This window comes from Ochotona curzoniae, unplaced genomic scaffold, assembly GCF_017591425.1.
Source record: "Ochotona curzoniae isolate NIBS_2020 unplaced genomic scaffold, NIBS_Ocur_1.0 scaffold_2453, whole genome shotgun sequence".
In the NCBI taxonomy this organism is placed as follows: domain Eukaryota; kingdom Metazoa; phylum Chordata; class Mammalia; order Lagomorpha; family Ochotonidae; genus Ochotona; species Ochotona curzoniae.
In genome coordinates, this window is record NW_024467094.1 from 32,819,907 (window position 1) to 32,840,397 (window position 20,491).

Consider the following 20,491-nt stretch of genomic DNA (forward strand, 5'->3'; position numbering starts at 1 on the left):
ATAAGGAACCTGCTGTGTAGAGAAGATAGCGCAGACACGCTGCCTGGCCAGCCCCCTCCCGCCCTGCCCCCTTGCCAAGCTATGCAGTCGCCTTGGGGCCTGACCCAAGGCTCCGCCCCCTCTCCAATGCACGCGAGCCCTCGCTCTCAGATGCTGCTGCTTTTGCCCAGGAGGTCCTATTGTTTATATATTTTTTTGTTGCAGAGTCTGTCTCTAGGGAAACAGTATATATTATTCTAATTTTTTAAACTACCTGTTTATATATAAAAGAAAAGCCCAGTTGGCTGTCCGGTCCTGTGCTGTGCCCACAGTCTGTAGTTGGCTCCCCCTGTTTGTCACTCATCCAGACAGCTCTGAGGCTGGTGGGGGGCTGCCCTGCTCTTCCCTCGCCTCAGAGCCAGACCAATAAAACAGAGTGGCAGAACCACAGGCTGTGTGTGGTGGCTGGCACTGGGCTGGGCTAAGAGGGGACAGTTTGATAGGAACCCACTGAGGGCTCTGGGAGCCCTTGCACCCCCAGCCATCGCCTGGCCTGGTCCACAGATCAAGCTGTGGGTGGTAAGTGGGGATCCTGATGGCTCATGCCACGGCCACACACACTGGCATGCACTGCACCCCATCCCTGAAGCCCCAAGGCGCACAGCATGACACTGGCCCACATGGTTCCTAACACTTTATTCAGATAAGAGGTCACAAGCCACAGGACTTTCAAGTGCATGAACATCACTGGTGGGAGGACCACATGCCCTCCACACCCGCCACCCCGCTCCATCCGCCATGGCGTGTGGGGTAGAGAGCTCAAGACCCGTCATGAGAAGTGGGGGAAGGGATCAACAGGGACAGGGGGAGGGGTGTGCTGGGGCCTGGAGCTGGAGCTGTGCGCTGAGAAGGCTGGGTGTGCCGCAGCCTGGCCCCCATCCTGGCGGCCAGCTCCCCTGCATTCCAGCCAGGCCTGCTTCCTCCACTCTCCCTGGATAGCTTAGCAGGAACTCGGAGCCCAGGGTCCCGCCTGAAGGCCTCCCTGACACAGCGCATTCCAAGCCCCAGGGAGGGGATGGAGAGGGTAGGGGGCATGCTCCTGCCAGTGTGCTGCGTGTGTGCTTGCACGTCTGTGTCCCACGCAGATCCCTTGGAGGCAGAGTAGCCAGGGGGAATTGTATTTCCTCCTGCGTGAGTGAGCCAGCAGGGGCCAGGGGCCAAGGACACTGAGCCTGCTGTCTGCACGCCCCCAGCTCCACGCCCGGGGCCCCACGGCAGGCCACTCCTGTTGGTTCCTGGTTCTGTTCTTGCTGGCTTCTGCGGTGTCAGGCCAACTCCTCCTCCTGGCCAGCCACACTGGAGGAGAATTTTCCGGCCCACAGGCTCCTCCTGCAGGGGTGGGACTGGGTAGGGGCCCTGAGACCCTGTCTCAGCCGTTACCCCAGTCCCAGACCTTCTCATAGCAATAAAGTGCTTTGTTCTGCACAAACCCCACCCAGGATGATATTGCAGCCTCGAGTAGCCGATCTGCCTGTCTCCGCCACCCTACCCCATGTGTGGTTAAGGCCCTGACCTTCTAACACCTATGGTATTAGGGCGTTTGGCACAGCTTCAGCCCCCACATCTGCAGTCCAGGCCTGTGTCCAGGGACCAGCCTGCCTGCAGCTGGAGGTCAAGCTGTGAGAAGGAGCCAGGCGCCGCCCCTGGCCACAGGGAGGTACACAGAGTTGAACTCTGGGTGCACATGGCAACTGAACTCTGGGTGCCAGCTGCCCTCCCACTCTGTCCAGGGAAGATGGCTCTCTCCTAGTATTGAACCTGGCTTTTGGCTCCACCCTAGGGGTCAGGCAGAGATTGCCAGGGGGAGGAGGTAGCAGCGGCTGGAGACCTATCTCCCTCTGGTTGGTCTGTGCTGCCTGCCAGGCCCTCCTCTAATGTGTGTTGGCCCCAGGCCTGGATATAACTCGGCCTGTTCACTCCATGCTTCGGGCCTCAGAGCTGTGCCTGGCGCCTCCTTCACACCAGGGCCCCGGCCCAGGAACGCTCTACTTGGGGTCATTACCTGTAGGCGCGCAGCCAGGGACTGACCCGTACAACCCCGCAGCCTCCCTCTTCTGCAGCTCTATGCTGCCGCAGTCTCCCCTTTCGCTGAGAAGTGGGATCCCCCCACAGGATGCGGCTGAGGCCTTGCGTTATGGGGAATAGGCAGGTGATTTGTTGATGTGGAAAACACAGGGTACAGGGACAGATGTGGCACTAGTGTGTGTGGAAGCAAAGATGGTGTGGCCACCGCGGGGCTGGAGTGGGGTTGGGACCCAGGAGCTAAAGGACGTCGGTCTCCCGCTCTATCCCCACGTACTTGAGGGCATCGGCCTGGCTGTACCTGTCCCAGGACAGAGGGGAGCCATGTTATTCTGGAGGCTCTCCTGACCCAAGGGCAGCGCTCCCTCCTGAGTCACCCCCTCTCCCCCTATTCAGCCCTCCCCCAGCACCCCACTTTGGAGGCAGGGCCATAGGGTGCAGAGCAGTCCCCACGGCCACCCCACCTGTAGTCGAAGAAGAGCTCTTCCCCGGCTTGAATGGCTCTCTTGGCGAAGATCCCAATGCGATGATCCCCATTCACCATGACCACTGCAGTGGGGACACAGCAGGGCAAGGTGCTGGGGCAACCACCTGGCAGACCTGGGGCTCCTGACCCCAGATTCCCACAAGCGCGCGCGCGCACACACACACACACACACACACCAGTGGACCCGGCCAAGCAGCAGGAACAGGCTTGTCCCTGTGCTCTGAGCTCTGTTAGATGTGATGTGGGCAGAATTATCTTTCAATCATGTTTGTGGGAAAGTGTTTACAACGATGAAAAAGCAGATTATTGAAACTGAACGAGAGGTCTAAAATGATACCATGATTAAATGGCATTAATTGTGATTATCTCTGGATTTGGGGAAAACAAAAAAAAAAAAGAAAGCCCAACTTGAGAAAGAGCTGCACACATCGCGTCTCGGCCTTTTGGTTAAGATCAAGTGATGAGAGCTGCGCAGGGCGCTGTCACAGAAGCGTGTACCCCGCTCACCTCCAAGGCTGCTGGGAACTCACCTTTGGCATAACAGTTGGGATTCACGGAATGGTTTGCAAAACGAATCTTGTTTCCTTTCCGGGTAGCATCCACTACAAAATCTGCACCAAGCATATCGGGGGAAGACAGTGAGTGCACGAGGCAGCTCTGTAGCTTCGTGACTCAGTTAAGCAGTAACAGACCTGGGACCACCCTGGAGGACCTCGTGCCTGGAGTACAGATTTCCACTTCCCATCTACTGGGCATGGACACTGTTTTTAAGGGTTTTTGTTTTTTGTTTTGAAGAAAAAGGATTTATTTCCTCTTCAATTTCTAAGGTACAGTGACAGAGAAAGGGGTGAGGCCTCTTCCGTGTACTGGCTCACTCCCAGAGGCCCAATAACAGCTGAAGCCTGGAGCTCAGGACTGCACCCCAGTCTCCCCCGTAGGTGGCAGAGACCTAAGAACCCAGGCCGGCATCCATGCCTTCCCTGGCACATCCTTATGTGGAACAGGCAGGGAGCTGCACAGAAACAGAAGAGCTGGGACTTGAACCAGCACTGAGATCTGGCACGTAGGCATACCAGGCAATGGTTCAAGCTGGTGTGCCACAACACCCAGCCCAAGCCCAAGCCTAGGTGCTTAGCACTCCTGCTGCAAACGCAATCTGGGAATGGAAGTGTCTCCACATCTGATGGCCTGTGGCCTGCAAGGCTCTCTGAGGGCAAGCTGGAATTGTGCTATGCGTGTGGTCATCTGCACCTAGACTGAAGGGAATGTTCTAGAAAGCCCCGCACAAACTATTCTGTAGGAGGGGGCGGGTGGGAAGGGGCTCCACACCATTGTTGAGGTTGAAGAGGAAGCTGGACATGTACTTGTCGTAGACCTTCCCTCGGCGGTCGGCCTCGTCCTGAGAAATGAGCTGGGGGAGACAAGTGGCAAACATCAGACTCCAGAAAGGATGGGGAGGGCGGCACCACACACAGGCACCTGCTGAGTACCAGGTCACGCTGTGCTGCCCACCCCGGGACTGATGAACCCGATGAGCTGCAGAGCCAGAGGTTTGTTGGAGAAGCCCTGTGGGATCCCCGAGGGCGCCCCACCCTCCCCGCCATGAGAGCCCCGCTGAGTGATTTAGAGATCCTCCACGGAAGCCTGGCCTGCAGACAATCAGTGTTTTTCATCAGTGGCCGCCCAGGCCCGCAGCACTCACCTCACCACAATACTCAGAAATGAACTCGTTCTTCTGCACAGACTCCTTAATGAAGGTGCCCCATCCGGCCACATCTGAAGGGGCTAGCAGCAGGTGCTGGGGGGTGGGAGAGGGAACCACAGCTCAGCCTGCAGCCAAGATGGGGTGTGTGGCAGGGGACAGGGTGGAAAGAACTAGAAACTTAAGAGGATCGGAAAACAGAAAAAAGGCCTGAGCCATTCTGTTGTGATGGAGGAGAGACCGAACAGGGAGGTAGAGAGAGCAAACAGACCCCTCTTCCTCACTACTGGCTTGGGGCCTCTCAGACCCTAAGCCGTGGGCATTCATGGCTCTGTGTGGGTCAAAAGAACCGCCCACTCCATGGATGGCACAGTCACTTCTAGCCTAACTGATTGAGAGGGCTGCCTTCCTAACCCCACACTAGTGTGGCAAACTCCCCTGGAGATCCTGGAAGCCACTGGTGCTAAGGGGGTCCTGGCCCAGGCCTGGCCTGTGGGGACCCCCACAGAGATGAGGCGTCACCTTCTTGAGGCCCCGCTGGATGCTGCAGTTCTTGCAGGAGACCACCTTGCAGTCCCAGTGCTCCGAAGCCCCGCAGGTGAGGCACAGGTCGGGGTCGCACTCGCGCACAGCCAGGTAGCAGGGGCACTGCTTGGTATTGCACTGAGTTTTACAGCGGCAGCCAGGGAAACGATTCTGACCTGGGGGCGGACAGGCAAAGTGAGGAAGGGCTAACATCCGAGGGGGGATGGCAGGCAAACATGCCTGTTGCGTCCAAGAAGGTGTGGCCCAGCAGGAGAGCAGCTGGCTTGTCGGTGATCACACCAGGGGGGCTCTAAAAGCCTCATGGAGGGCTGGGCGTTTGGCCTGGTAGGTATGGTGCCGCTTTATGTGTCCCCGACCTTCATGCCTGAGTTCGAGTTCCAGCTCTGTTCCTGACGCCTGGCAGTGGTGACAGCTCAAGGAGGTGGGTTCCTGCAGCCCATGTGGGAGACCTGAACTGAGTGCCCAGTTCCTGAACTAGATGAGTATCTGAGTTGGGCAGTAAACCAGCAGGTGGAAATGCTCTTGCTGTTTCTCTCTGCCTCTCCAAATAAATGAATAAACACACAAGTAAACAAATGAATAAATATGTTCCTGAGAAAACTATGCATGTACTTTGACATTTTAAAAAATTATCAATTGCTACCCCCTCCAGCCACTAGGCAGCTTGTTAACAGCCCCGGAGCCCTCTCATAAACTGTGGACCAAATGGAAATAAAAGTTTTGTGCTGCAACTTGAAAAAAATAAATAAATAAAAATTTAAAATTATCATGTATTTTGATCCACTCAAAAGGCAGAGACAGGGAGGGAGAGAAAGAGAAAGGCCTTCCATCTGGTGGGTGCTTCACTCCCCAAAAGGCCACGGCAGCCAGGACTGGGCCAGGCTGAAGCCAGGAGCCAGGAACTCCATCCTGGTTTCCCACTTGTGAGGCAAAAACCCAAGCACTTGGGCCAAGCTCTACTGCCTCCCACGGGCATCGAGCAGGAAGCTGGACCAGAGGCAGGGGAGCCAGGACCAAGCCATGCAGATGTGGGGGACATGTGGCCTAAGGAAGGGTGGTTTAACTACCGTGTTAAAATGCCTGCTTCTGAAAACCAAACAAAAAACCTTTCCAAAAATGTACTTTAAAGACTTCTTCTGGGGCCTGGTGTGATAGTGTAGTGGTTAAAGTCCTCACCTTGAATGTGCCAGGATCCCATATGGGTTGCCGGTTCTAATCCTGGCAGCTCTGCTTCCCATCCAGCTCTCTGCTTGTGGCCTGGGAAAGCAGTCAAGGACGGCCCCAAAGGGACCCTGCACCCACGTGGGAGACCTGGAAGAAGCTCCTGGCTTCGGATTGGCTCAGCTCCAGCCATTGCAGCCGCTTGGGGGGTGAACCAGTGGATGGAAGATCTTCCTCTCTGTCTCTCCTCCTCTTTGCATATCTGCCTTTCCATTAAAAATAAATAAACCTTTTAAAAAAAAGTTGTTCTTTTCATTGTAATTTGAAAGGTGAAGAGGCAGAGAGAGACAGATGGACACCGAAGGATCTTGCATCTACAGCCTCACTCCCCGAATGTCTATGATAGCCAGGCTGAAGCCGGGAACCCAGGAGCTCCCACACGGCTGGAGGGACTCTTGCACCGAAGCTCTGCCACGCTACTTTCCACCGTGTGCATGAGCCGAAGCCAGGGAGGACTCCAACTCGCCTGCCAATATGGGAGGCAGGTGTTCTGAGGGGTGACATAACTGTCATACCAAACGCCAGTCCCTCACAGATACTCCGCCCTAAGGTGTACTTTCAACTCCGTTTCGCCACAGCTTTCCGAAGGCCCCTCATGCACTCAATTTTTCCACAGGGTGTCTGCTGACATGCCTGTGGGTCAAGTCAAGCAGGTGTGTGGGGGAAGCGGGCGGGGGCCACGGGAGAAAGAGCAGGTGTGAGTGCAGAGCGAGCTGCCTTTCCCCTCCCCCCCCCAGGCTCCGGGTCTCACTTTCCACCCGCCACCCCCAGCCTTGCTGGGGGACCGTGGGGAGCGCTTCCGGGAAAATGCAATCTGTGCTCGGCACTGGCAAAGCCTCGCCATCAAAGCAAGTATCATTTTGAGAACAGAACGCATCCGCTCCCTGCCACCCTCCTCCACCCACAGCCCCCGCAGCACGAGCGCCTCTCTGCTGTGGCTGAGACTGTCGGCTGCGGCGGGTTTAGGTGGTTTTGCTGACTGCCTGGGCACCAAGAGCGGCAAGCTGGGGTGGGGGGGAACCCTCCAGGCGCTCAGAAGGGAGAAAGAAGAGCTGCTAACTTGCCTGCCACCTCTTAACAGAGAGTCGGTTGTTTTGTTTTGTTTTTTTCTGGGGTGTGCATTGATCAGCACTGGGAATACTCAGACCCTGCATTGGACGGCCTGGCTTGAGTTCCAGCGCCTCCACTTTTTAAAAATGTTTTCATGTATTTGCTTCAGAGGCCGGGTTACAGAGAGAATGAGAGGAGGAGAGCGAGACATTGTCCATCTGCTGATTCACTCCCCAGATGTTCAATACAGCCAGGGCTGGGCCAGGCTGGAGGCAAGAGAGCGCTTCCGCTCCTGCTCCAGCTCCCTGCTAACACACACACGGGAGGCCGCAGGTGACCGTCAAGTGCCCAGATCCCTCTGGGATGGAGTTCTGAGCACCTGGTCCCCACACGGCCCAGCCAGCCCTGGCTACTGAAGACCTTTTTGAGTCTCCATCTTCTGTCTCTTTCTCTCAAGTCAAATGAAGATAATTTAAGTTTAAACTAAAAGGAAAAGTCCCCCAAAGGAAGACTGTGACAGCACCTTCAGGGAAGAGTCCCACACTCTTTAGTTTCTCTGGAAGGGAAAATTAGGTCAGCACCCCACTTCTCAACATGTGCTGCTTCTTACGTACCTAAGGGCTTTCAAAAGTGATTCCCCTGCCCCAAGACCTTAAGCACTAAGTTTCCCTGGGAGAATGTCCAGGGCCAGGACAACACGACAAGGCCGTCGGCCACCGAGGGGGCAGGGGTGAGAGGAACGCCTGGGGTGGGTGGGGAGACAGGTCCCACGGCATGCTCACAGTCTGGGTTGCACTGGCAGAACTTCTCACAGAAATTCTGTGTCATGATGCAGGGGCAGGTGCTGTCACAGGGGCGGTCTGGGTGGTCACACGGCTGGTAGTTGTACACTTGCGTGGAAGAGTTATCTAGGAGAGAGAAGCACGAAGCAGGAGGCTCCTGGGACCCGCCTCGTGGCAGGCCAGCCCTTCAGCCCCAATGGCTGCGGCCCTGATTCCAAAGAGACTTGTTCCAGCCATAGCCCGGGGCACACGCCTGGCGGCTGACGGAAGGCGGCAGTGGCAGGCACTGCCATTCCCCAGCCCTGGTGTGGGGGCGTGTTCTGTGCGGATGAGCCGCCTAGATAACTCGCAGTTCAGCTGGATACCGGGGTCTGAGCTCTCGGATCAGCAGTCTGCCCAGCAGCACCGCAACAGGGTGGTGGTAGCGGGGAGGGGGTGTCTTTGCTTCTGAGGAGGGCTGCTGGGCTGCAGCTGCAGCGAGGGGTGGAACTGCTCTTCCCAGCCACTGCAAAAGCTTCAAAAACCTGTGCTAGGTGGAAGTGGCCAGGGTCAGCGAGGACATGTTGTGTGGAGTGAGGTGGGGGAGGTGAGGGCCATGGGCAGGAGCCACAAACACAGCCCCGGAGCCACTTACCCTTCTTGAGCTGGATTTTCCTGCAGTGCGCAGCCCATAGTCTGTAAGACAGAAGAGTGGGTCTGGTCACGTTGCTCTGCCCTGATGATCAGGGCGTGGCCCCCTACCTAGTGCCCAGAGCCTGGCTTTGACTGCAAGACTGCAACTTACAGGGCGCAACCCCCTCTCCCCAGGCAGAAAACGCCAAAGCCTCTGAGCAAGGGGCCACAGGTGTTGGCGAATGCCATCACGGGTGGCACTCATTAGAGAACAGAGCAGGCCAAGGGCCAGGTTTGGTTTGGTTTTGTTTTGTTTTTCCAGCTTCCCCTTCTCCCCCCGAGGGAGGCCAGCTGTGAGGGTATAATCACACAATACAAGTGGAGAAATAAGCCCAGGTCACAGCAGAGAAGTGGGTGAGGCGGGAAGCAGCCACCAGGCCAGGAGACACCCTCAGGCTGGTGGCCGGCAGCTCACGTGGAAAACCGGAAGGCCACCTCATGGTCCAGGGCATCTGGAGGAGTGGGCAGGGCTGGGCCCAGGCCCATAGCCGAGAAACTGGCCCTCGGCAGGGGGAGGGGCTCACCCAACCCTGGGAGGGAGGCTGGGCCCAGAGGGCACGCAGCGCCCAGAGCGCACTGCCCAGGGCGGCGGGCCACCCAGCTCCACCTGTGCTTCCGCTTCTTCTTCTGCGAGGGGTTCATGAGCTCATCTGTCGGCAGCTTCAGGATAAGTGACTCTTTCACGGCAAACTGGAAGACCTGGGTGGGCAACGCAACAGGGCCCGTCACTCCTGGCCAAGCCACGCGGTCAGGTGGGCATCGAGCCCAGGAGCTTGGCTCAGGAGGGCAGGGCGTGGCACACAGGCAACAGACTGAAGGCTCCTCAGTGAAGGGGAGACGGGGTGCTACGGGGACATGGGGTCCCTGGCTGACCCCCAACGGCTGACCCAGGCCCGAGGAGGGAGAAATGCTGAGCACTGCAGCGGCCCAGGGGCCGAGCATTCATGGCGGCTCTTTCCACCGCGGCCTTTGGCTGGATCTCTTCAGTTTTAGTGTTGGCTTTTTGGAAGGGAGCTTTGCCTGCCTGCGGCAACGACCTCACGGGAACCGGGCCCCGGCGGAGCTCTGGCGCCCCCTGCTGGCACGGCCATGCCAAAGCCTGCCGTTCAGCAGGACGCCTGCACCCTGCAGTAACAGCTCCTGCTGCTCTTCCTCCTTTCCTTTCCCTCGCTGGCTCTGTACCTTTTTCAGATTTCTATGGAAACTACAGTCCTTATCCTTAGGAAAAAAGCAGACTTTTTTCTTTTTTGCTTGCAATCTAGCCTTCTGGGTTAGTTGGGAGCCTGTGCTTCAGGGAGTTAGGTAGTGAGCTCCCAGATGAAAGCCAAAAGGACTTTGGCTCCCAATTCTCGACTGCCCTAAGTGAAGGAGGCCGGAGGGACCCTGCAGGGTCAGGGCACCTCGTGCCAGGACCTCAGGCCACAGGGGCTCCTGTCCTGCCGCACACCCGGCCCTGCCCCCTGGCCCCCAGTCGCCAATGTGTGGGCTCTCTGCTCCTGTCGGCTGCTGGTCTGAGTTAGGAGGAGGAGGGGACAGAACACTCAGCAGCAGGACATGGGGACACTAGAAGGCCTAGGGGGCTGATGGGGGGCGTACAGCAGCCAAGGCCACGGTGTGCCAGCTCTGGAGATCCACAGAATGAGCGGGAGGCCTTTCCAGGAAAGCAACAACTCCAGAGGTGTTGGGAGGTGGGAGGAGTGAAAGTCAGAGGTGAGGGATGGCGGAGCTGCGGGCAACGCTGGGCCCTGCCTCCTCTGGGGGACCCAGAAAGACAAAGTCAGCAGGAACACCCCAGACCCACGGGCTGCTGGGGACGCGATCGGGCGGGCCTGCGCCGTGCTGCAGGAGTACCTGTTTGCATGTCTTGGTGCCCAGGAGCCTGGCTATGGAGCAGAAGTTGTTGAAGTACGTGCCATGGAAGACACGGAAGAGGGACTCTTCAGCGCCGGTCCACTCCACGGGCTCCGAGGGCGCCTCGACCACACAGAGCTGGGCTGGGGCGGGGCTGGCTTTCTGCTTGGTGGGCGTCTGACAGCGCGAGTTGGCCTCTGAGAGGAGACAAAACGAGGTGGAGGGCTGCTAGCCAGGATGGCTGACATATGTGGGAGAACCTGGGGGAAAATGCTCCCCCTCGCCACTGCCTGCGGGTGAACTTGGCGGCAGAATGGATGGTTCCACCCACAGTACCCTTAAGTGTTGGATGGCGACCTTGTCCTTGCAAGGAGAGATGAGATCTTCGCCCCGCTGTACCTGAAGAACTGGAGGCCCAGTCGTTGCCCGTGTCCCTGTCACTGTCCCCTTCTTTAGTCTCGGCCACAGCGGAGGCCGAAGTGTTGGCGCAGGAAGTGCTGACCCCATGGTGCCGGCGCCGGCGCCGGCCGGAACACTTGGAGCGCGGGTTGTGCAGCATGGCGTATTCCTTGGCTCCTTCCTGCGGCAGAGCAGAAACCGGGACGTCACCACGCACGGCCCTCGCCCAGCAGCCTTGACCTTCCTCAACATCCGCATCCCAGGGGCAGTGCTGCTGCCTTGCCGGCTGCTGTGTACCACATGGCTGGCGTGACTGCAACAGCCGCTCCACAAAAGTTGTACAACTTACAACCTTGATTTTTTTTTCTTTTTTAAGATTTGATTCATTTGATTTTTTTTTAAGATTTATTTATTTATTGGAAAGTCAGATATACAGAGAGGAGGACAGACAGAGAGGAACATCTTCCATCCGATGATTCACTCCCCAAGTGAGTGCAACGGACGGTGCTATGACAATCCGAAGCCAGGATCCAGGAACCTCTTCTGGGTATCCCACGTGGGTGTAGGGTCCCAAAGCCCTGGGCCGTCCTCGACTGCTTTCCCAGGCCACAAGCAGGGGGCTGGATGGTAAGTGGAGCTGCCAGGATTAGAACCGGCGCCCATATGAGATCCCAGCGCATTCAAGAGAGGACTTTAGCTGCTAGGCCACACTGCCGGGCCGATCTGATTCATCTGAAAGAGTTGCGGAGAAGGATCTTCATGTTGGTTCATTCCCCGAGTGGCCACAAAGGCCAGCCCTGAGCCAGGCTGACGTCTGGATCTCCCTTGCATGGAACAGGGATCCAAGTACTTGAGCCATCATTTACTGCTTGACCCTGACCCTTGGCAGGGAGATGGATAAAAAGGAAGGCAGCCAGGACTCAATGGCTGCCCATTAGAGAGGCTGGTGCGTAGATGGTGGCTGAACTTACTGAGTCGCAGCACCGGCCCAGCATGTTTCCCTTATAAAATGTTCAGTCCTTACACTTGTACAGTGTTACTATTTAATTCTGAAATTACTCTATGATCTATTATAAAACTGAACGTGCCATTAGCACCTATAGCTATACTATAAATAACCTTTCAAAAAGTTACTGATTTGGGCCTAGCATAGTAGCCTAGTGGCTAAAGTCCTTACCTTGCACACACTGGGATCCCATATGGGCACTGGTTCTAATTCCAGCTGCTCTACTGCCCTTCCAGCTCCCTGCTTGTGGCCTGGGAAAGCAGTCGAGGATAGTCCAAGTCCTTGGGACCCTGCAGCCATGTGGAAGACCGGGAAGAAATTCCAGGCTCCTGGCTTTGGATCAGTTCCGCTCCAGTCCTTGTGGCCATTGGGGGTGGGGGGTGGGGGGAGGGCGGGTGAATCAGCGGATGGAAAAACCTCCTCTCTGTCTCTACTCTCTGTAATTCTGACTTTGCAATAAAAATAAATAAATCTAGGGCCTGGTGCAGTAGCCTAGTGTCTGAAGTCCTCGCCTTAAATGTGCCAGGATCCCACATGGGCACTGGTTCTAATCCTGGCAGCGCCACTTCCCATCCAGCTCCCTGCTTGTGGCCTGGGAAAACAGCCTAAGCCGGCCCAAAGCCTTAGGACCCTGTACCCACATGGGAGACCTGGAAGAACTTCTGGCTCCTGGCTTCAGTTGGCTCATTGCACTCACATGGGGAGTGAATCATCGGACAGAGGATCTTCCTCTGTCTGTCCTCTCTGTGTATCTGATTTTCCAATAAAAATAAATCTTTAATAAATAAATAATCTTTAAAAAGCGTTACTGATGTGAGAGAGACCTGAGAAAGACAACTCCTACAGGCTGCTTCTCTCTCCAAATGCTCACAATGGCCTGGAGAGGCCGGGATGGAGAGCCCCACCCCGGTGTCCCACAGGGCTGGCAGGGACCTTGTTACCTGAGTCACCCCTGCTGCCACCCACGTCTGTCTTAGCAGGAGCCGGAGCTGGGACTTGAACCGAGACACTCTGCTACGGGACAAGTACCCCGCCTGTGTGAATTGCTGGGCCAGACAGCTGCCTCCACTTCCTTAGGTTTGTTTTTTTTTTTTTTCCATTTTATTTATTTTTGGGGGACTCAGTGTGATGGTTCAGTTGGCTAATCCTTCCCCTTGGCAAGTGTCAGGATCCCATATGGGTACCCGTTTGTGTCCCTGCTGCTCTACTTCCCATCCAGCTCCCTGTTTATGGTCTGGCAAAGCAGCAGAGGATGGTCCAAGACCCTAAGACCCTGCACCTGCCTGGGAGACCTGAAAGAGGTTGCACGCTGCTGGCTTCACATCAGCTCAGCTCTGGACACTGCACCCATGTAGGGAGTGAACCAGCAGAAGGAAGCTCTTTCTGGAAATATCTGCCTTTTCAATAAAGACCCTGCCTCACTTGTGAAGCACGGTCACCCAGAGTGTTTCCCAGAAAAAAACCCTCGAGTGTGCACTGCTCACGTCCGGGTCATGGAGCGCGGAGGCTACAGGAAGGACACTGACTTCAGGAGGCAGGAGAGAGGAGTGCAGGCTGCGGGGGAGCCTGCGGGAGCGCACAGAGGGCCGCCTCGTAAACACGAAGCCCACCGCGTGAGGCTGGGTTTGTCTCTCAGGTAATTCTCAGTATACCTGGAGAACTAACAGAACGCAGAGCAGATAATGTTCCGACCTTCCAGCTGATTTTCTTGAGTATAAGAGAAATGATTTTGTTTTTTGGAGCTGCTGTGGGATTATTTAGCAAACAAGCATCACAACAGTCAATGACTTACATGCAAATGGCTCAGGAAAAGACAAAAGGTGTGCACAGTCCAATCCATAAGGGTGAGCCCAGCTCAAAGACCTAGTGGCTAAATCCTTGCCTTGCATCCGCTGGAATCCCATATGTTCCATTTCCTTTCCAGCTCCCTGCCTGTGGCCCAAAGCCTTGGGACCCTGCACCTGCGTGGGAGACCCCGGGGGAGGCTCTGGATCTCAGCTCCAGCCACTGTGGCCACTTAGGGAGTGAACCAGCGGGTGGAAGATCTACCTCTGTCTCTCCTCCTCTCTGCAGATCTGACTTTCCAATAAAAGTAAATAAATGTATATTTAAAAAAAAATCTACGTCTCAAATAAAACAAATGACAAAATAATTTTGGGCATAATATGTAACTTAAAAATATTTTTTAAATTGGAAAGTCAGATATACAGAGTTAGGATCAGCTCTGGGACAGGTGTCGTGGCACAGTTAGGACACTGGTGGGCCACTCCTCCAAAGCCCTTATCAGGGAGCCCGGCTTGAGTCCCGGCTTTCTGCCCTTCTGACTCAGCTTCCTGTTAATGCCCCCAGAAGGGGGTGGAAGATGGCCCAGTCTGGACTCCTGCCTCCCACACGAGAGAGCCAGAGGGAATTCCTAACTCCTGGCCCAGTCCTGGCGGCTACAGTGAATCACTGATAGAAGGTTCTATTATGATATTAGTGTGAAAACACTGGCATTACCCACTTTTCTGTAGCCCTTGACCCTTTGTACCCTAAGTAACTAAGTAAGATTATAAAAAAAAATAAAGTAAAAATGAAAAACAAAATCGTGATCTAAAATACCGCTCCCCCGAAAAAAAGAAGGTTTTATCATTCTGCCTTCAAATCTTAAAAAAAAAAAAGGTATATCCTGTCCCCTTCCTGTGTGATTTACAGGCACCTAAAGGACACAGCCACACAGGGGAGTGCCCACCCCACAGGGACGCACGTTAGGACTGTTTCAATTCTAACAATACATCTGAAACCCCAGCAGGCGGTATTTAGAGCACAGAAACCCCTAACGCCCTGCAGGGACCAGTGGGTGCTCCTCTGAGCACAGACACAGCAGGGGTGGGCTCCGCGACCTCCAGACAGCCACACAGGCTCACCTGGCCACACGTGGCCCCGGGGGGCGGCAGAAAGCCCAAGAAACACTTCCAGGTGGACTGCCTACCCAGTCAAAGCCAGAACAGCCTACGGACATACCAGCAAGAGGAAGCAGTCTGTGCCACACGGTTCCGGTTCAATCTTGATTTCTTTGTTCTTACGTTTATACACATTTGGGGTGGCATGAAAAGCTGGAACACAAAAAGCGTCTGGTTCCCAGTGGTCCACCAGTTTGACAAGAATGGTGGTGGGGGGGGGGGAGGAAAACTGAACGGGAATGAGAACTGATGTAAACAGGGCTGACTTAGGAGCACATGTCTGACCCCAACCCAATCCCCTCCAACCCTGGAGGTGCTGGGGGCCATGTATGCAGCTAATCTGTCCGCACTGCAGCTGGGGAAGATGGAGCTGGCCCCCTTGTGGGACCCTGGTCAGCCAGAGGCCCAGAGCTCCAGCTGGACGGAGGAGGAGGGGGTGGAGCCTGGGGGCAGGACCAAGAGTGTGTCTCCCCCGGTGGCCCCACTCACGGTGAAGGAAGCAGTCGTATTTAAAGCAGCGGCGGCAGAAGAGCGTGTGAAAGGAGTGCAGGGACTGCTCCCGCTGCACAGACTTGGCGTTGGGACCATCGATGTTGGGCGTGCACTGAGGGGGCAGCGCGTTGGGGTCTGACATCTCGGTCAGCTCTCGGTACCTGGTGCAGAGAGAGGAAGCCCCCCGAGGGACTGTCTCCACCGGGAGAGTACAGCGTGGGGATGGGCAGGGACAGCCTGCCAGGGCACTGGGGGATCCTGCTGAGGGAGGAGGGTGCGGTGTGTAAGGCGGGAATGCCACCGCAGGCAGGATGCATGATGCGGGCGGGCGCGTGGCTGCAGGCGAGGGGAGGGGCGGTACCGGGGCGGCTTCCCAGGAGAACCGCCCGCCGAGTCTTCCACCTACACGGACTCAGAAGCCGCACTGCGGCCGTCACGGGGGCAAGGGGTGTTCCAAGGTCAGCCAGCGCCAGAAGTAACCGGATGGCCGGCAAATCACAACTTGCTCATCGCAACCGGTTCTTCGTTAGCCATGGCAGCAGCTGGGACACGAGTCGTGCGCGGGCCCTGGGTGGGATAGCCTTCCTTACCTCTCCTTCATGTCGTCCGGGACTCCGTTCTCGGGGAACATGGAGGCAATGGCACTGAAGATCATGTCATTGGGGAACTGCTTCTTGGAGCTCTTCTTGGTGCCTGCATGGCAAACGACACTCTCCTGAGTGCCCGCCGTGGGCCTGGGCGCAGAGCCGTCTGCAGACCTAGTCGGCTTTGGGCAAACTTTCCCATAACCAGGCTGGGGTTGAGCCGGGCTGTGGACTGTAGGGACACAGCAGGTCTGGAGCTGCCAGGCCTTGGCTCACAGAGGCCACGAGTGGGCACTGACCAAAAAACCCGTTCCACTTAGGACGGGGGGGGGTCTGCCTGCACACAGAATGCTGATTGAAGAACCCGGTGGGACAAGCACTGGGAGGCCCGAGAGGCACCGAGCCTCCGCACCTGCAGCACGACTAGAGTGATGGCACAAAGGAACACAGCCGGACCCAGGTGCACGTAACCCACGGACCTGCTGACCCGTATATGCGCCTCTTTTCGGTCTAGAAGGAATATTGGCAGCAGATTTATGGGATCATTTCTGTTTCTTCTTTATAATTTTCCATGTATTCCAAACACGTGACTTTTATATTGAAAATGAATAGCAATCATTATGCTGTAAGTTCTCCCTCAGCTAGGTCACAGCCAGCCCAAGCTGTTGTGTAAGGGTCACGTTTTCCTTTCAGGTGGACCAGAGAAAGTTGCCAGAGGCGCCCCCGCCAGCCCCATGGTGTCCATGGTGTCCATGGTGTCCATGGTGTCCATGGTGTCCAAGGGGCGGTCCAGCGGCGCACCTTCCAGGGCGTGGCGCTTCCGCTTCCTCGTGACCGGCAGGTCCTCCTTGCCGTCATCCTGCTTCCCATCCGAAGGGTCGTTGTGGCTCTCCTCCTCCTCGTCTGAGTACTGATTCAGGGCGTCCACCAGCTCCAGAAAAACAGCGTCACTAATCAGGACAGATCCAGGGATCATCTCTGAAATGGGGGGGTTAGAGGGTGAGCCCCGGCCGTTTCGTGCTCCCTTAGGAAACTTCCAGGGCACGTTTCTTGTCTTTGCTGCTGAGGCCTAGGCAGCTGCCACACATGCGTGTCCCCACCAGGGAATGATCTGAGTGGCTCTTGCACCTGCAACAGGTCAGCTGGCTGGAGTGGACAGCCCGGCCAGGGGCTTGATTGTTACTGGGCATTTCACTTCCTCAGCCATAAGTCCATTTTATAGTTTGGCTCAAGACCTGACCAAAGTGTGTAAACAGCCCCAAGTGAGACAGAAGAGTCATTAAAAGAAAATTCTCCCTTGGTTTTCCAGCTACTGTGTGGGTGGTTTTCTCTGAATCAAGTTTTCTCCACAAAATTGATTTTCTATAATCTGAACACAAGGGGGCGCTGTGGACTAATAATGTGCTTCAACATCATCCTGCGAGCGCCCAGCACAGGAAAGGGGAGGCGAGGCTACTTAATCCCCGCTGCTCTCCTCTCACATACTGACAATCTTTTACACAGTTACCACTAATTCTTGGTGATTTACTTGTAGGACACTCAGGATGCTAAACATCTGTGAGATGCAGGACAGCTGTGGATCTAAGTGGCCAGGCAGGGCTCATGTTTACTGCCATTCTCAGAAAAAAGGGAAATGAAGGATTCATGGCCCTGGATGGACACACAGAAACCCAGACGAAACTCCCTCGTCCCATGGGAAGCTCTCCAGTCCCTGATTCTTAGTAACCTTTTTATGTCCCAACTCTTTTACACTTTAACTGGGCTATTGTTGTTGTTGTTGTTGTTACTATCATTATCATTATCATTATTTTATTTAAAAGGCAATCTGGGCCCGGCACGATAGTGCAGTGGTTAAAGTCCTGAACATGCCTTGAACATGCCTCGGGATCCCATATGGGCGACAGTTCTAGTCCCGACAGCTCTGCTTCCCACCTAGCTCCCTGCTTGTGGCCTGGGAAAGCAGTTGAGAACAGCCCAAAGCCTTGGGATCCTGCAAACATGTGGGAGACCCGGAAGAGTTCCTGGCTCCTGGCTTCAGATTGGCTCAGCTCCAGCCGTTGTGGTCACTTGGGGAGTGAACCATCGGACAGAAAATCTTCCTCTCTGTCTTTCCTCTCTGTATATCTGCCTTTCCAATAAAAATAAATAAAACTTAAAACAAAAAAGGCAATATGTCTTTTGCTCTGTTTCTGCCTTTTAAAAATATTTTTACTTTTACTTGAAAATCAGAGTTACAGAGAGAAATGGAGACAGACATCTTCCACGTCCTGGTTCATTCCCCAGACGGCCAAAACAGCCCCAGCTGAGCTGGTCTGAAGGTGCGAGCCAGGGGCTTCCTCTTTACCTCTCACATGGCTACACTGGTCCAAGATCCGCTGCTTTCCTAGGCCATTAGCAAAGAGCTAGGTCAAAAGCCGAGCAGCTAGGACTTGAACTGCTACCCATGTGGGGTGCAACTGCCACAGGTGGAAAACTAGCCCCCTATGCCACATCTTGGCCCAGTTTCCCATCCAGCTCCGTGCTTATAGCCTGGAAAGACAACAGGGCACGGCCTCAGCACTTGGGCCCCTGCACCTTCACAGGAAACCCAGAAGAAGCTGCTGGCTCCTAGCTTCAGATCAGGCCAGTTCTAGCCACTGCAACTGTTTGGAGAATGAACCAGTAGAAGGAAGACCTCTGTTCCTCTGTCTGTCTCTCTCTGAAACAGCCCTTCCCGTGTCCCGGTGGGGCAGATAGAGAACAAGGTGCCGATGGGCGAGAAGGGCTGGCTCAGAGCCTCCGCGCAGACAGCCCGCTGCTACCTTCTTCGCCGTGGACCTTCCCGTCGTAGTTGTTGATCAGCTCCTCTATGAACGTCTCGTCTTCCTCCTTCACTTCGTCGCCCATGTAGGGGATGTTGCATAACACGGTCTCGTCTTCCACCTGCAAGCAAGCCGGAAGGCGTTCACTCCCGGAGCTGCTGCCCAGCTCCCCCTCCTGCCGTGACAGCCCTGCTGAGGTGCTGCTCCCGCGGCCCCTAAAAACGTCTTCGGTAACAGTCCCCTGCCTTCTTAAAAAATGTTTTTAAATGGTTGGGCTAACATGGTTTCATTTTCCATTACAGTAAAAAGCATAATGATCTGTTGCTTTTTTTTAAAAAAATCTTGGTGTGTGGCTTTATTTGATATTCACGCATCAATGGATCAAAGATTAGATTCACTTAGAAAAACCGACTCCAATTAAAAATGCAGAACTTAGATTTCCTGGTGTTACTCCTAAACTTAAAGTAGAAGTAAGGTGTTGTCCACTCCACTCACATGCTCACGTTTCCAATCCAAGCTAAGGAACTGGGAGAAAGTCAGGATAGCTCCGAGTACATATGGGATACTACAGCACTGAGGAATCCCAAGATGTGTCAGGAATAGCTGGAAGTGGGAAGCCCCAACTATCTGGGTGGTGCTTTTCTGTAGGATTCTCGGCGTGGGTCCAGGCCTCAGAAAGCACCTTTAAACACTGGGCTACCTGGTGTCATGAGGATGGCAGAGGGTCCCATAGCTGGACACAGTGGCCAGGTAAATAATGAGGACAAACTGAAGACCAAACGGTGAGGCTTCTCGTGTCTCATGAATGGAAGGATTAACTAGTTGAAATCTAGGCAGTTTTCCATTTCTTGGCAGTCTGATGCATTTTTAATGTGTTTTAAATTCTCAATTAACATACAGTAGTCGTACATATTTATGGAGTACAGGGTGATATTTCAATACACGTGTGTTATCACATCTGGGTAACTGGCCTAGCTGCCACTGAGACATTCATCTCCCTTCTGTGCTGGCACATTCCAAATCCCTTCTGTCAGCTGTCTGCAGATACACAACTAGCTGGTGTCAACCAGTTATCCCTCTGAACTACGAAACACTGCAAGCTCTTCCTCCTGCCCGCCGCTCCTGCGTTTGAAAGGCTGGCGTCAACACCTCCAGTGCAAGTGGCAATATTACTCAGAGGAGGGAAAAGTCAGTTTAGTGGATGATGTGAAGCTCCAAAGGCTCAGCCTGACGTGCTAGAATTTGACAGCGCTCCCATCTCCCACCCATCTCATCTGACCCGTGAAACAGCTCTGTGACACGGGCAGGAGCGTCACCCACACAAAACTCAGCAGGGACTAACGGCACCTGCTTTGTCGTGAGCAAGCCAAAAAGAAGATGTCTTGGAGGGTGGGCTGCAGAACCACTAGAAAAGAAGTGGGCCACCAAACAAGTTCTAGATATCCTGGAAAATAGGAGAAGATTCCCCAACAAATCAACAGTGACTTACGGTTCCCGATGGCTGCCAGTCACACCTGCTGGGACCCCGAAGCCTACTGTGGTGTGTGCGCTGCCGGCATTTTCTGGCAGCGAACGGTGCTAAGGGACTGGGAGGAGACGCTGCTCACTTTAAATGCTGAGCTTCAAGGAGAGTTACTCCGGGGCTTCACCCTCAGAGCCAGCGTCCTCTGTAGACCCCTGCCCTAGTACAGTCAGCAGCGCTGTCCTGGGCCACACCCTCCAGGAGGGCTGGTGATCAGAGCTACCTGTGGCCCCAGCACAGACGCCCAGACGAGAGGACCGTGTCCCCCACATGCACTCTGGTCATCTCCCATGGCATCTTGCCTTGGAGGACTCAGCAAAGTGCTCCCTCAGCTGGGAGCTGACAAGCTGCCTACGCCACAGCGTCTGTGACT

General features: G+C 55.1%; 1 protein-coding gene across 2 annotated transcripts in view; it reads right to left on the bottom strand.

The window, feature by feature from the left end:
• Positions 1 to 658: 658 nt before the first annotated feature.
• LOC121169719 (histone-lysine N-methyltransferase EZH1) overlaps positions 659 to 20,491 on the bottom strand; it is a 32,300-nt gene continuing 12,467 nt past the window's right edge. For both annotated transcript variants that reach the window (XM_041000369.1, XM_041000368.1), the window contains 16 exons: positions 18,597 to 18,717; positions 16,597 to 16,773; positions 15,802 to 15,904; positions 15,209 to 15,372; positions 14,781 to 14,872; positions 10,772 to 10,952; positions 10,373 to 10,569; positions 9,129 to 9,220; positions 8,484 to 8,524; positions 7,850 to 7,975; positions 4,773 to 4,951; positions 4,251 to 4,346; positions 3,878 to 3,959; positions 3,079 to 3,159; positions 2,526 to 2,610; positions 659 to 2,362 (listed from right to left, as the gene is read on the bottom strand). In XM_041000369.1, coding sequence (XP_040856303.1) covers positions 2,302 to 2,362; positions 2,526 to 2,610; positions 3,079 to 3,159; positions 3,878 to 3,959; positions 4,251 to 4,346; positions 4,773 to 4,951; positions 7,850 to 7,975; positions 8,484 to 8,524; positions 9,129 to 9,220; positions 10,373 to 10,569; positions 10,772 to 10,952; positions 14,781 to 14,872; positions 15,209 to 15,372; positions 15,802 to 15,904; positions 16,597 to 16,773; positions 18,597 to 18,717 — 1,878 coding nt within the window. In that variant the 3' untranslated portion in view covers positions 659 to 2,301. The remainder of the gene's footprint in view (positions 2,363 to 2,525; positions 2,611 to 3,078; positions 3,160 to 3,877; positions 3,960 to 4,250; positions 4,347 to 4,772; positions 4,952 to 7,849; positions 7,976 to 8,483; positions 8,525 to 9,128; positions 9,221 to 10,372; positions 10,570 to 10,771; positions 10,953 to 14,780; positions 14,873 to 15,208; positions 15,373 to 15,801; positions 15,905 to 16,596; positions 16,774 to 18,596; positions 18,718 to 20,491) is intronic.